Source organism: Mustelus asterias, chromosome 18, assembly GCF_964213995.1.
Source record: "Mustelus asterias chromosome 18, sMusAst1.hap1.1, whole genome shotgun sequence".
Taxonomy (NCBI): domain Eukaryota; kingdom Metazoa; phylum Chordata; class Chondrichthyes; order Carcharhiniformes; family Triakidae; genus Mustelus; species Mustelus asterias.
Genome location: NC_135818.1, coordinates 3,918,362 through 3,933,871, shown reverse-complemented (window position 1 = coordinate 3,933,871; position 15,510 = coordinate 3,918,362). Strand labels below are relative to the sequence as shown.

At 42.9% G+C, this 15,510-nt stretch overlaps 1 protein-coding gene across 8 annotated transcripts in view; it reads left to right on the top strand.

Annotated features, from left to right (window-relative positions):
- The window catches only part of meis2a (Meis homeobox 2a), a 132,902-nt gene that overhangs the window by 113,457 nt on the left and 3,935 nt on the right, over nucleotides 1-15,510 (top strand). For 2 of the 8 annotated variants that reach the window (XM_078233291.1, XM_078233293.1), the window contains 3 exons: nucleotides 10,812-10,870; nucleotides 14,358-14,447; nucleotides 14,750-14,845. In XM_078233291.1, the coding sequence (XP_078089417.1) occupies nucleotides 10,812-10,870; nucleotides 14,358-14,447; nucleotides 14,750-14,808 (208 nt within the window). In that variant the 3' untranslated portion in view covers nucleotides 14,809-14,845. Of the gene's footprint in view, nucleotides 1-10,811; nucleotides 10,871-14,336; nucleotides 14,448-14,749; nucleotides 14,846-15,510 lie in introns of all 8 variants that reach the window. The other 6 variants (XM_078233292.1, XM_078233290.1, XM_078233289.1 and 3 more) reach the window with 3 other exon arrangements.

Here is a 15,510-nt window from a genome sequence, read left to right as displayed (position 1 = left end):
GGAAGAGTCGATTTCTGGTCCACAGTTAAAATGCTTAAAGTGCAGGTTCAGCTTTAAGCGGTTTCTAAAACTCCCAGATGGTGACACCGCACAAAGGATTTTACCATGCTTGATGGTTTTGGCGGGCTCCCACGGTAATGGCATTTGCTCGCAGCATTTAAATATTTTCAACCCTCTCTGTCTGGATTGATTGGTCAGAGTTTTCCCTGCTCTGCTGCAATGCTCCCAGGTTCTGGAAGCTTCCAATCCCAGATTTTCCTACATTTTTAAATCCGTCTGCTCAGTTGCTGTTAATTTTTAATTCACAATTTTTTAATCTATGTTCGGCTGCCGGGGGTTCAGGTGCCAACTTGGAAATCGGGTCTCCCAGACTGTCGCCAGAATTCCGACCCTTCATGCCCCACCACTGCTGCCGGCGAGAATGGAGAATTTGGCACTCAGCCAAATCTCCGTTCACGGCAGCGGGACTGGAGAATCTCAGCTGTGGGCAATGTCGGAGAATCCAACCCTGTGACTTAAACAGAATTTCTGACCACTTCAGTATTTTATTTTTTTCAGGACTTGCAGGAATTTTAAATGTTTAGCTCACCCCTGATAGGTTTGCTGAGTTTGCACATTCTGGGTATTGAAGTTGGACTTCAGTGTGATTCTGCTGCACTGAGGAATTTAATTTCTGCCTTCAGCTTCCAAGCCTTTCTTTGGAGTTTTTCTCTGGTGATTTCTTTCTGCGCCTTCGCTTAATGAGCTTTTCTCCAGAATTTTAATTTTCTTCTGCAGTCTCTTTGAGGTTTGAATTGTTTCATTCACTGCCACCATGTTGTAAGGTGTTGGGTGGGTCTGACTCAGTTATTTGTAGCCTTAGGCAGCAAGTATTTATTGACCACTAGAAACTGTGTACATTGGTACAGTAAAGGATTCACACTAGGAGCTGTCTCCACGCTTGCTTGCGCAACATTACTCTGAGCCCTAGGTGCAAATCATGTGTTCTGTATCACTTTGTGGGTGGCACTGGACCCAGTTCCATGTTAGCCCATTATGTGCCAGACCCTTATGCTGTAGCTATTGAAAGAGAAAGTAAGTTTAAGTTTATTTATTAGTGTCACAAGTAGGTTTACATTAACGCTGCAATGAAGTTACTGTGAAAAGCCCCTAGTTGCCACACTCCGGCGCCTGTTCAGGTACACTGGGGGAGAATTTAGCATGGCCAATGCTAAACCTAACCAGCACGTCTTTCGGATTGTGGGAGGAAACCGGAGCACCCAAAAGAAACCCAAGGGAATAAGATTGCAGGGCTCCTGAGGGGCGGGGAGGCGGCTGGGATGAGTGAGCAGAGGTGCTCTTCAGGAGTGCCAGCACTGAGAATACAGGCCAAATGCCCAGCATCCCTGCTGTAACCATTCTGTGATTCAAGGTGGAAGTGGGTGGTGTTGGTGATGGAAAGGATTATCTGGTCAAAAGCTCATCTCCATGTCAAACGTGACACCAAGGTGGTAAACAGCTTGAAGCTGAAACTTAATGTAAAATACAAGGCAAACCCAGATGTTTCTGCGGCAGATATCTGGGGGAATCTCTTGGGAACTGGGAACCCCCTTCTCCACTGATGTACCCTCAACCCATTTCAATTGAGTATACTTTAGGCAGGTACCCATGTCTCCATCTGCTAATGGAGATGAGAGGGGAGTGATATTATTGCAACACCTTACCACAACTAATTGTTTATTTTCCCCCAATGGCAGTCACTCTGTCTTTGATTTGATTTGATTTATTATTGTCACATGTGTTAGCATACAGTGAAAAATATTGTTTCTTGCGTGCTATACAGACAAAACATACCGTTCATAGAGAAGGAAACGAGAGAATGTAGAATGTAGTGTTCCAGTCATAGCTAGGGTGTAGAGAAAGATCAACTTAATGCAAGAGAAGTCCATTCAAAAGTCTGACAGCAGCAGGGAAGAAGCTGTTCTTGAGTCGGTTGGTACGTGACCCCAGACTTTTGTATCTTTTACACGACGGAAGAAGGTGGAAGAGAGAATGTCCGGGGTGCATGGGGTCCTTGATTATGCCGGCTGCTTTTCCGAGGCAGCAGGAAGTGTAGACGGAGTCAATTGATGGGAGGCTGGTTTGCGTGATGGATTGGGCTACGTTCATAACCCTTTGTGGTTTCTTGTGGTGTTGGACAGTAGTTTACATTGAGGAATCAGTCAATTGCACCTTCACCAAGTGTAAACCAGTGGTGTCCAGGATGTCTACTTCATATATTGTACTGAGGTAACAGCAACAGAAATTGTAAGATATCTAGAAGATGTCATTGTCCCACTTGTTCCAATTATTATTGTGTAATATAGTATAAAATCCAGACACAAAATGGATGCAATAGGAATGGTGCAAGAGCCCAGTGTGGTCAAATCCTGTGCAAATTCCATTACAGCCCAGACTAGAAGAGCGATTCACACCTTTGGCCCCAGAATTTTCACCCTGATTATGTCTTCAATGTCAATAGCAGGATGGGGGAGGTGGTGGCAGAGTGGTATTGTCACTGAGACCCAGGGTAAATGCTTTGGGGACCTAGGTTCCAATCCCACTATGGCAAATGGTGAAATTTGAATTCAGTAAAAACCTGTATTTTAATGATGACCGCGAAACCATTGTCGATTGTCAGAAAAACCCATCTGGTTCACGAACGTCCTTTAGGGAAGGAAATCTGTCGTTCTTACCCGGTCTGGCCTACACGTGACTCCAGACCCACAGCAATGTGGTTGACTCTCAACTGCCCCTCTGCAATGGTCCAGCAAGTCATTCAGTTCAAGGGCAACTAGGGATGGGCAACAAATGCCAGCAACACCCGCGTCCCATAAAAGAACTAAAAAAACGTGAAAGGGTATATTAATAACTCCAGCTTTACCTCAACAAGCAGGGAAAGAATTCCTCATCTTAATTTTTCATCATTCTGATTACAAGTGCTGATTTTAACATGGAAGCAGTGCTTTCTTTAATGTTGGATTAATATTCTGCAACTTAGCGCAATCATTTCTTGTAGTTTAGGGAAAGGTTTTGCAAAAAGCTTGGTTAAGTTACAAACTCTACGAAGAGAACCATCTCATTGGCGTGCACACACTTCTCTCATCTGACATTTGCTGTTCTTGGGTTTTGAAGGAAATAAAGGGGTTGCAATTCTGTCCGCCACAGATCCTAACGAGGCACGATCTTTTTACTCTGATAAATGGCATATGATATATGAGAACATTAACAAGAAAGAAGATCATTCACTTTTTGTTATGAATCCCGAAGAAACCAATAACTTTTAAAAAGAAATTCAAACTTCCAGAAGCTGAAAGGATGAGGTGGTGCGATTTCACTTTTTAAGACGTTTACTGTAACAAAAGCACTATTGACAAAATACTACCTTTGTAGGCAACTGATGCTTTAAAGTACAGAACAGAAAACAGAATTTTTAGCACAACCAAAAAAACACACTTCACAGTAATATGTTTACACCGTCCTTTAAGTAAACATTCAGTTCTCCCAAAATGCTTCTCAGCTCCTGAGTGTTAATTTCTGTTCTTTTCCTTTCTCAGTCTGATAACTTCTAACCACAGAAGAATGCATCATGGTGAGAGTATTCCTAGAGATAATCCCTCTAGCACAAGCTAGATGAATCTTCCAGCCTTGTTTGATCTTTTCCACCAATTTGATCTTTTCAATCTGAGTGTGAACTTGCATACATGGTGGACTATAGAGACTTTTGGCCTCTTGCTGCTCTCTTTCTCACTCAAACCCTGAAAGACTGTGTCTCTTTTTTGGGGGGATATAGTAACAATCCTTCCTCTCTAAAAGGAAGAGACACAACGTGAATCTCATGGGCCTTGTATCTGGGCAGAAATGCTGATTAGCTATCCTTGAGGGCCCAACTCTCTTCCATCTTGGAACTAGGCAAACAATATAAAGTACAGCATTTTATAACCTGACATTCCCAACACTTTTCTGGGATTTTGGAGACTCACAGGGACGAATTTTCCCATTCTGCCCGCCTCGGGAATCGTAGCGGGCGAGGGGCGGACCATGGAAAGGTCCGTTGACCTTGGGCAGAATTTTCTGGTTTTGGGGCAAGCGGGACCCAAAAATCCCACCCACAGTCTATACACTGTAGCTGCTGCCAATGTCTCCGAGTGTTTTCGTTTTGTACCTTCTTCCCAGTAAAACAGTCTGGACCTTCCTTTAGTTTCCAGCAGTCTCATCAACAAGATCTGTTATTGGGAAAACCTCAGCGCAGGTCACATGACCTCCTCCATTTTAACCTGAATTTAAAGTCACAGTCCCTGGGCATAATGAGCTGACAAACCGTATATCCATAACACTTGGAAAAGAAGTAGAATTAAATTCCTTTCTAATTGCTGAATATTCTCTAAACTTAGGTCTGCTGAGAATGTCTTATTCATTATTCATTAATATTTATTATGTTAAATTGGAATCTGTAACACTACATTCTGCACTCTTTTTTCCTTCTCTATGAACGGTATGCTCTGTCTGTATAGCGTGCAAGAAACAATATTTTTCACTGTATACTAATACATATGACAATAATAAATCAAATCAAAATCAAAAATCTGAATTTTATGGGCAAAGCGTTATTAATTTTCTGAAATTGGTTAATGCAGGAAATTGGTTTCTTTCTTAGCAAACAGGAAAATTTAAATCCATTCTCAATCCATTCTTATTTTTACATAACCTCATGCTACCTGGGTCAGAATAACTAAAGAGAGGCCACATGAGGGTGCTCGGGCTGGGAAACGGAAGCAATATGGTGCAAGATAAAGTAAATCCTTTCAAGGGATAGACATCCCTTGTGGGTTCCTCATTGGATTATCCAGCCAGTGTCAGAAAAGATTACACCAAGCTACCAACTAGGGCACAACCTACTCTCTTCGTCATTTTACTAACCCCAATCAGATCATTCTTAACCTAAACCGATGCTTCACTAAAGTGGTGAGTCCTAACTCTTTTAGCCTATCTGGATAACCAAGGTGCTTTGTTTAGCAGCCCTTCTAAACTACAAGGGTATACCGGACATGGTGGCATGGTGGTTAGCACCTTGCTTCACAGTGCTAGGGACCCAGATTCAATTCCAGCCTTGGGTCATTGTGTGTGTGGAGTTGGCACATTTTCCCCGTGTCCGTGTGGGTTTTCTCTGGGTACTCCAGTTTCCTCCACACTCCAAAGATCTGCGGGTTAGGTGGATTGGGCATGGTAAATTGCCCCGTGGCGACAGGGGGATTAACAGGATAAATACATGGGGTTACGGGGATAGGGCCTGGGTGGGATTGTGGTCGGTGCAGACTCAATAGGCCGAATGGCCTCCTTCTGCACTGTGGGGATTCTATGATTTCCGATGGCATTTAATGATAGCAGGCTAATGTGGCCATTGGTTTATGTGGATACAGCAAATCCAGGAAAACAGAAGTCAGGAACTCTCTTTCTGAAGATGGTTGTCCAAATTTCCTTTTGTTAATTTACGGGGAGGTTTCTATGTTTGCAGCCCTCCTTCCTGTGTCCAGGTGATCCAAACGACCTGGGAGTAGAAACTGGAAAATCCAGCCCATCAGTTTACAGGAGCCTTGTAGCTCTAGTAGCTGAACTGGTGGTAAATAATTAATTACATGTTATTCCAGTTTGAACTGTATTTGTTACGATCTACTCAATAGAAGATTCAACAGAGGTTATTAATCCTTGCTGCTTGCTTAAGCTTCAAACATTTATATTTTGATATGGGGAGATATCAGATCACACAGCATCCAAGCCAGCCAAAGGAAGTATAATTCTATATAAATACATCTTGCACAGTGGCACAGTGGTTAGCACTGCTGCCTCACAGTAACAGGGACCTGGGTTCGATTCCCGGCTTGGGTCACTGTGTGGAGTTTGCAAGTTCTCTCTGTGTGGGTTTCCTCCGGGTGCTCCGGTTTCCTCCCACAATCTGAAAGATGTGCTGGTTAGGTGCACTGGCCATGCTAAATTCCCCCTCAGTGTACCCGAACAGGCACCGGAGTGTGGCAACTAGGGGATTTTCACAGTAATTTCATTGCAGTGTTAATGTGAGCCTACTTGTGACACTAATAAATAAATTTAATCTTTACTCTTTTAAAGTGTTAAAAGTTCATCAGCATATTCTGGGTAAGATTTTTGTATCTGTGACAGGCCCTAATAGGCATGTTACTCAGCGAATAGGCCCAATCCCAGTTATCAGCTACAAGGTTTCACAAACCGGTTAAGCAACTTTGTTTTCGGGGATAGTTTGCTTAAGTAGAAGTGACGATCTGAATTGGGCTGCGTTCCAGATAAATAGGATTTGGCACTAAGATTTCTCATGGCAAGAATGCTAAAAATAGGACGACGTTGCCAGGTGTGGTTTTGAATCATTGAGGCAGAAAAACAGGGTGGTACGCATAAAGGGAGAACTAAGTTCCATTAAACTGGGACATAAACACAAGCACACACACACACATAAAGTCTTGTGTAATTCTTAAAGGTAAATGCAGAGGGATTACTACTGATTTTGTTGGGATCAGTTAGTGAGTGCATTAAACCTAAGAGTATTCAACTTTCAGGGTTATTTATTTGGACATTTGCGTTACTGTTTTGCCTTTTAACGTGCCCATTTCCCATTTTTTAAACCCCTGGAAACACTTTTAAAATCCCTGCATGTTAAATGAGCCACTGTTCACCCTAATGTAAACATTTTGATGAGTATCCAAAGATATGACCTCCATGTGACCCCTTAACCTTGCCTGTAATTATTTGTTTGAAGACAGTATGGAGTTCCCATGCTGTGAGGGACTATAATGGTTTGCAGCTCTGCACAGTTCTATGTGCAAGTGTGTGCGAGAGGAGCAGGAGAGACTTTATAATAAGGAGACTACCAGATGTAAATAATAAAAATGGTTGGGGGTAAAAAGAAAAACCTAGTAATTTAGTCCAGCCCATTACTTGGAGAGCGGCAGGGTGAAATGAATGGGGGAAGGGAAGGAGGAGGGTGCATTACTCTGTGATGTGATACAGGAGCACATGAAGTCTCCTTCTCATCTCTGGAGTTCTTTTTGTGTGTCATGTGCATACACCATTAGCGACTCTTGGGAGGAGAGAAAACAGTCTTATCTGCTTGGTCTGATAATCTCAATTGGCCGTATTCTGATTGATAAAAGGGAGTGTAGCTACAGAGCTTTGAACCAACTCCCAAAGGGACGCAACACATTAGTCTGCCAGTGAGTCTAGTATGGGGAAGGTTACAGTGCTCAAAATGAGCAAGTATGGACACCGAAAGATCTGAAGCATAATTTACACTACACCTAACAAAACCTTTTCCCAGTTGAAATCCGGAAAAGGAACCCACAAATTTTAAACGTTAAATGCAAACTTAAAAACCAAAGGAAATGAAAGGACAATGTTTACAATGCAGCAATCCTGTCAAGTTTTATACCATTTGTTCTAGGCTTGTTCAACTGGTTACATTTGGATGTGCGTTCCTATTGCTGTTAATCAAAATCAAATTATTAAGTATAGGCAATGTAAGTGAGTGTGTTCCAATGTTAGATCAGAATACAAACACCCACCTTGTCATGTCACTTTAAGCTCAGTTTGTCAGGAGGCTGAGGAGGTGGCATGATATTGGTAACTGGGTAGATTAGTCTCAGAAGTTAGCATTCCCACTAATGGGACAATGTTAGCTGAGTAAAATGAAGGAGTTTCAGTGATGCTATAGTGTATTCCAGGTTAGACACAGTCTGGTGCTAGTGAGTATTAATAAGACAGATTTAATCCCTCATTTGGCTAAGTCATTCTGCCAGAACTGGCATCAGCAATGGGCAAGGAGCAAGTGATGCAGCCTTCTCTCTTGGACACAATAGACACTGTCTGGGATTGTTTGCAAAGAGAGAAATTGGGGCAGGGTAACATACTGGCAGGAACAGATACAGAGCCTGAAATAAAAATCAAGTGATACCCACTGACATTTAATACAAAAAGTCATTCCCAAAACTTCTTTCTTCTGAAATAAATAATCGAATCATACAGCGTGGTCGGAGGCCATTCAGCCCATCATGATTGCTTGACCTTTCAAAGAACTATCCAATCGTTCCATTGGCCATAGCTCTGAAAATTGTTCCTCTTTAAGTATCTGTCAAAGGCACTATTGATTATGCTTCCACCAGCCTTTCAGGCAGAACATCCCAAATCAGTGCAGGTTGTTGTGGCTTGGATAAGTACCACTTGTTTATGTTCACCTGATCTTTAAACCCTCCGGGGTGACTGAGAAAGTGGGTGTGTTTGCTTACTCCCACAAGATCATCATTCCTGCTTGTGGGTCCGCAGTGAATGTTTCAACTGGACAAGAGGACTCACCATTCATCTTCCCTCCCCCAGTAGGGAGACAGTGCAGATTCTCCTTACTGGTTCTCGGTTCAGAAGGTGAACCTCTTGCATGCAGGACACTGAACACGAGTCAGTGTCTGCCTATCCTTTTCCCGTTTTAGACTGGCCCCCTTTGTCACCTGTGTGACACTTCCTCCATTAGCCAAGAGAGTTAGAATACTGAGATGCAGAGTTCTCCACTGCGGCCATGAATGTTGATCTGCGGCTGGACAACGGGAGACACAATTCAGTGGGTGGGACGTGACCTGCTCGTTCTTTTCTTCCAGATGAGTGACTAAATGCTGCTCTTGCAAAGTCCACCATCTACTGGCCTGCCTGAGAACTGACAGCCACTTTAAGTATCAGTCAAAGACAGGTTTCAGACTTGTGAATTCAGAAGGTCCGGACAAGTTACTGGAGTGACATGCCTCACATTGATGGGGGGAAAAAATAATCTAAAAACTTTTATTTGAAAATTGCAGTTTGAAAACTACCCATGAAAAGTCTCTTTAAAAACTGAAATGTTTTAAAAGCTGAAATAAAAAGTGAAATGCATTCAGAGTGCACATGAACTTAAAGTCCATTGAATGAAATCAAAAGTATATCTGCACAAAGTCATGTCACCGGCGCAACTTGATAGCAGAGTGTGTATACCGCATGCAATTCAGTGTGGTGGCAAGTCTGAACATTGGGGTAAATTGAATTCAGTTTGGATCTCGTAATCAGAAAGTGAACTGGCTCCCATTCGGAACAGGGTCACTGTGTGTATTCCGACAGTGGAACAGAGCTTTGTTTACTGACGATTTGATTTAATGATAGCAGTGCTGCTTGTTATAAACCTCTCGCCATCTCCCTGAAGAACATTTCTTTCTTCGGTTGCTTAGCTAGTTTTCATGCCGGGAGCAGCTTTTGAACTGAAGCTTAGGCAAGACAAGTAATTGCGTTGGGTGACATCTTGTTGACAACAAAGGCGGAATGCAGATCTTTGGAGGATTTCCCTTCCAATAACCTGAGTATAGATTGAGAAATAATTCATAATTCACTCGCTAAAGCATTGGCAAAATTATTGCGGATCCTCTTAGAAGGTGCATTCTGAAATAGGAATGCTTTCTTTAGAATAATAAGCGATTTGACTATGGCTATTTTGCATCAGAAATCTGTCAGGGGCCAGGAGGGTTTTTTTGGGCTCCTGGTTCACTTCTCCCCATCCCCCAGTGTCACAACCATGAGACATTTGTTACATGCCATTCGTATGAGTTCTCTTTCTTGCACTTACTTGGACATAAAAGACAGTGGAGTAGCTTGGCCCTGTTTCAAATGCAAACATTTGGCTCCACACAGAGATTGCTAACATTTTAGATAGCAAAAAATGTGAGGGATTTTTTTTTTGGATGGAGGGTTAGCTTGTGCCGATAAATTAAAGACAGGCCTGAGATGATTAATTTCTCAGCTTTTATAGAATGATTTTAACTGGCTGTTTGGGAAGGCAGGGGAAGTGGCAATTTTCTCTTAACAGTTAAAGAACCATCAAGGTGCATTATAATTTGACAAATCAGAACTGAAATCCAAGGTTAACTGCAGCACTTTGATGGTGTTCCAGAATAATGATTGTCCAACTTTTATTTAATTTTAGTTTTCAAGACACTCATGACACCAACACCATTTTTTTGATCTTTCTCCAATATTTGTTACCCAAAAATGGCAAAGTGCTTGAATGCATCGTTAACCTCAAAAATAAAAAGGTACCTTGTGTTGACCTGTAGAAAGAAGTCATCTATTTTCAAATGTCTTTTAGTACCCACATTCCTGAAGGGCATCTTGTCTTTTTTTCCCCCCCTGCCCTGGGTGTGGAAATCTTGGTTGAAAAGGTCACTGTTGCCAGTCGCTAACCTCTAAATGACCCCTTGACTTTACAGTCTAAAACTGCAGGAGCTGCGAATGAGCATGAGCTTTTCTGTACCAGCACTTACTTGCTGCTGTGGTGATAAAACTTCAGACAGCCTAATTGATGGGCTTTCTGACATAACAATACCTTGTGAAAGTAGAGAGTGGCAAATGCCTGGTCTTCATTTATGGACAGCTGGAACAGGAGTTGCACCAACCGCCCCCCCCTCCCCCCCCCCCCCCCCCCACCCCCCCCCCCCCCCCCACCACCACCACCCCATGAGGAGAAAGCAACCTATTTAAGGCAATGAACTTTTACTATGTTTGTGACTCTTGTACAGGCAGACATTCCGTCTTAAACACTAACATTTGAAAGAGCTGATGTCAGTAACCTTTAAATCAACAGATGACAAAATGTACTTGTGTGCAGGTGTCTTTTTTTAACACCTTCAACAAATTAAAAGTGTGGGTTCTGAAGTTGAGTTTTCAGACTAAGGAATTAAAATTTACCCTTTTTATTGTTCCAGGTTCATTAACGCCAGGAGAAGGATAGTACAACCCATGATCGACCAATCAAATCGAGCAGGCAAGTCCCAAGTAGTAACTAGATTCAGATCCCGCCAGCACAAATTCTATTCGGATTATTCCTGACAAGTTCCTTCACCTGGTAAATAAAACTGACAGCTTGGCATTCTGGAAGAGTTTTCACTTCAGAATCCCAATGCAATCTCAGCTAAACTGCTGCCAACTGGACTCCCCTCACTCTCACGGAATTTGCTTTTATTTATTTACTTACTTATTTATGTTAATTGATTAATATCACAAGTAGGCTGACCATTAACACCGCAATCAAGTTATGGGTACACCGAGGGAGAATTTAGCATGACCAATGCACCTAACCAGCACGTCTTTCAGACTGTGGGAGGAAACCGGAGAACCTGGAGGAAATCCATGCAAACTCCGCACAGTCACCCAAGCTGGGAATCGAACTCGGGTTCCTGGCATTCTGAAGCAGCTGGTAACTGGGTTAATAGCCTTGCACCACAGACAGCTTGCCAAGTGGATATAGCGACTGACACTCTGGCTGTCTTCCCCGGCCATTATTGCTTTCCTATGGCTCAGGACCTCTTGGTGAATGTGCTTACTTATTTCCCCATTAGTGATAGCCATGGATTGCTTGCAAAAAAAAATTAAAGTTCACCATAATGTACTCACTGTTTACCAGCTGGTTGGGTGAAACATCAGGAACATCTTTTGCTCCATTCAGTAATTCTCCCAGAAAATGTAGGCATGAGTATAAAGCAGTGTATAATGTGTCTGCTTATACCTTTCCCAAAGTTCATCAATGGGCCAAATAGCCTTTCACTAATATAATTTCACAATTATATGAACCCTCAACCCTCAAGTTCAGTCCCCAGTTTGTTGTTACATTTGTTTGAATGAAAATTCTAACCAGGATGACATATATTGCAAATTAATCCCCATTGAAAAAATGTGAAAATCAATTTGATTTGTTTTTAATTTGGCTTATTCACAATATTTAATCCAAGGGCATGTTGTGCTGACCATGGAGTTCTGTCCTTCTGCATTGGTTTGGGATAAGCTTTATTGAAGTTTTGATTCTCACTCACACTGTTTTGATTTGATGTTGATTTGCACCCACTGCTGTTATTTATTCATGGGAATCGTGTGCAGCTTGCTGAACATGCCTCTCTGCTGGGATCAGGGATGGTACTATAGTGTGAAACGGAACAGGAAAACCAGAGCACTTGCCTTAAGTGCTCTGATAGTCAGAGAGAGTTCTGATTTTATTGGGCAGGTTAAAAATTAATCTCAAAGATGTGCAATAAAGATCAGTGAATTCTAAACAGTGTAAGAACGTTTTCTGCGCTCCCCCTGCTGACAGCACTGACTCCAGCTGGGGTATAGATGCACAAGTTGGTCTTGGCGTATCTTCACACCCTTATTGTTTATTACCCTTTGGGGAATGGTGGGGGAAGGATTCCTGAGCCGATTATCAGCCCATTGAACCACATTGAATGCTCCTTCCGTGGCCAACAAGTCCTGGCATTGGACTTGAACCCGGCACTTTTGATCCAGTGGTTGGGTGCTACCCACTGCGCCATAAGACCTCTTAGATCCACAAGTGCTTGCTAAGTATCTTGCCCAAGTGGCTTTTTCCATGCGGGAATCTATACAGAGGGTGTGTCGGGTGTATGAAGCATCGCAGTCAAACCTAATGCTTTCATTCCCCGGATCTACATATACATAAAAACGTATTATTGCCAAGAAACTAAGACTGGGAGGCTTGGCTGAATTTTTAACAAATTCTCCTCTTCACCCTAGCTCAGGCATAGTGAAACCATTTGTAGTGCCTCTTACTTGCCTCAGGTCACCTGGGTCAACATAGACTATTGGTTGAATCCTTAACAGACATTAAAAGGAAGTGTTTAATTATATTTTAGAAGATAATTTTAATGTATATGGGATAGGAACAGAGGGCTGGCACATGCATAATGGGCCAAATAGCCTTTCACTGTACTGTAATTTCTCAACTATTATGAACCTGGAACCCTCAAATTCAGTCCCATATGAAAGATATGCATTTAACAAGTGCAGGAGCTGAGGAGCTGCCCAGATTAATTATATTTGGTGACCGCAATGTTAAATTGTTGCACAGAAATTATAGGCATTGTGCAACACAGTCTTGCGTAACTTAATATTTAAATAAATACATTCCACATTAAGTCTTTATACTTAGAATGCAATTAAAGGAAGTCTTACAATTAGTCACGGTAATCTATTACGTATAATCTGGGCACAATGCCCCGTTTTGTAACCTTTGAATAAAAAGATATGGGGCGTAATTCTCCCAAAACATTTCTAAGTGTTGGCCGAGATTCTCCAATGTTGCCACAGCTGCCAGCGAGAATGGAGAATTTGACACCTAACCAAAACTCCATTCACAGCAGCGGGACCGGATAATCCCAGCCACGGACGAGGTTGGAGAATCCCGGCTATCGTCCCCAGTGGGAAAACCAGTGAAATTCCCACTGGGAGGGTTGGTGCGATTCAGTTCACAATTCAACCACACTTAGAAAATGTTCTGATGCCTGGGGAAATTCTCTTCTCCCACACTTAGAACTCTTTCTGGGGTGGGGACCTAAAGATGCTGGCAAAACCACCCCCTCAGAGATCAGGGTGATCCCAAAGTAAAGTTGAAGATCCCCCATGGACATTGCAACCCCCGCAGATATGGGGAATACCACCAACCCTTGATCCTGGAGAGGTAACATTCCCCCCATCACTAAATGTCCAGGTCACACCGCCCCCCCCCCCCTCCCTTTACCCCCAACAACACACAGGAATGAGAGTCACCTGGGGCACTGCCAGCCATGTCCCCAACCACCTGGGGGCTTCAACGGCCTTCGAGTCCCCCCCGGCAAGACCATCATGACTGGTCTCCATTTGTGGTGTTTCTCAGCAGGTTCCCGCTGCCCCGCTGGCAATGATTATTGAAAGATACTAATCTGGTTCACACCCTTGCTTTATGTGAACCAGATTACATCTTGATGCAGTGGGCTGGGAGAATCCCAAAGGGTGTTCTTCCCGGTGCTAACTGGGCTGTGCCCCCTCCTCTGCAATTCTCTGCATCTGTGTGGCCCCAGCGCTTTGCGCAGGAGTGCGCAGGCCTGGAGAACTGCAGCCATGGACTCTACAAGCACAAGAAATGTCTTATTCTTGTATAAGTTTCCAAATAATCTAGGCTTTGGGAGGGAAGTTTTTACATGAGTTCCTACAGTGTTTGTCCTTTTGCAATAGATGGCTGCAGCTTTGATATCCTTCCACCTGTCAAGGGGGATGTTTTGAGGTGGGGGCAGAAGGCGAGGGGGCGGTGGTGAATGTATTGGGTGCTATTTCTTTAATTATGGCATTTGCCACGTACATTTCTGGTGTTTGACAACGTATTGTGTTTGCTGTTCCAGGAGTAACTGCTGATTGTTTGGTATGTCTTTTCTTTCTCCTCTGTGTCTACGTTTGACTACAATCAGGTTTTCTTCTTGATCCTTCAGTAAGCCAAGGAGCAGCGTACAGTCCAGAGGGCCAACCAATGGGAAGTTTTGTATTGGATGGTCAGCAACATATGGGAATCCGACCAGCCGGTAAGGCCAGTGTAGTCCTTCCATTGCCCTCAATGTAGCGTCATTACTCTCTCTATCGTTCACATCCACTTCACCTGTCATGCCCCACCATCACAGGGTTTTCCTTTCTGCCTGCTGCCTGCCTTGCCTGTCTTCTTTGCACCCACGGGGAAACAAATCCTTCAGACAAGAGATTTGTGAGGAGTTTATCCACCCCACGGATCCTAAAATACAAAAAAAAAATTATAAGGGATCTTTTTCACTATCGAGTAGTCGACCTTGCTGATTTTCTGGCATCTTCTTGGATTTTATCTCCCTTCTAGGACCTATGAGTGGAATGGGCATGAATATGGGCATGGATGGGCAATGGCACTACATGTAACCTCCATCTAGTTAACCAATCGCAAAGCACGGGGGAAGTAAGTACGATCAGGCTGTTTATTCTGTCTGTTACTGTAGTGCAATTTTTTTTAAATTCCCCCCCCACTCCAATTTTTTTTCCCCTCCTTGCCCCTATTTGCATGCTATTCCAATAAAGGGCCAGTTGTAATGATTTATCGCATGACATTTGACACCATTTCGCAAGCTGCAAAAGGTCAGCTAACTAATTTACAGTATACAGAGCAAATTAGGTCTGGAGTAATTCTGTTTAATTATGAAGCCTTGAGAATCAAACTCAAGCAGCAAATGAACAATTGGGACATTTAAGGGAAAAGAAACATCTTCAGGGCAGCAATTGACTTGAGAGAAATTAACCAGGCTTCATGAAGCGATAAAAACGAGAAGTGAGACTGTCCTTTGAGTGACATAAATCTGTCAGGAAACGATTGATGCATGAATGATCTTATATGCAAAAATGAAATGTTGCAGTTGGCAATCTGCAGCCGAGATAGATGGCGATATATGGTGATACAGTGCATTCCTCAACTGGGAGCCCCCACCCCCCCAACCCGACGGCTGAAAGTATATTCATCGCCTTCTGTGTGAGATGAAAATAAAAAGAAAAGAAAATGTAAAACTAAACAGTAACAGACATTATGAGATGACTAAAAGTGAAGGAATGGAATCAGCAGAGAAGCCGATT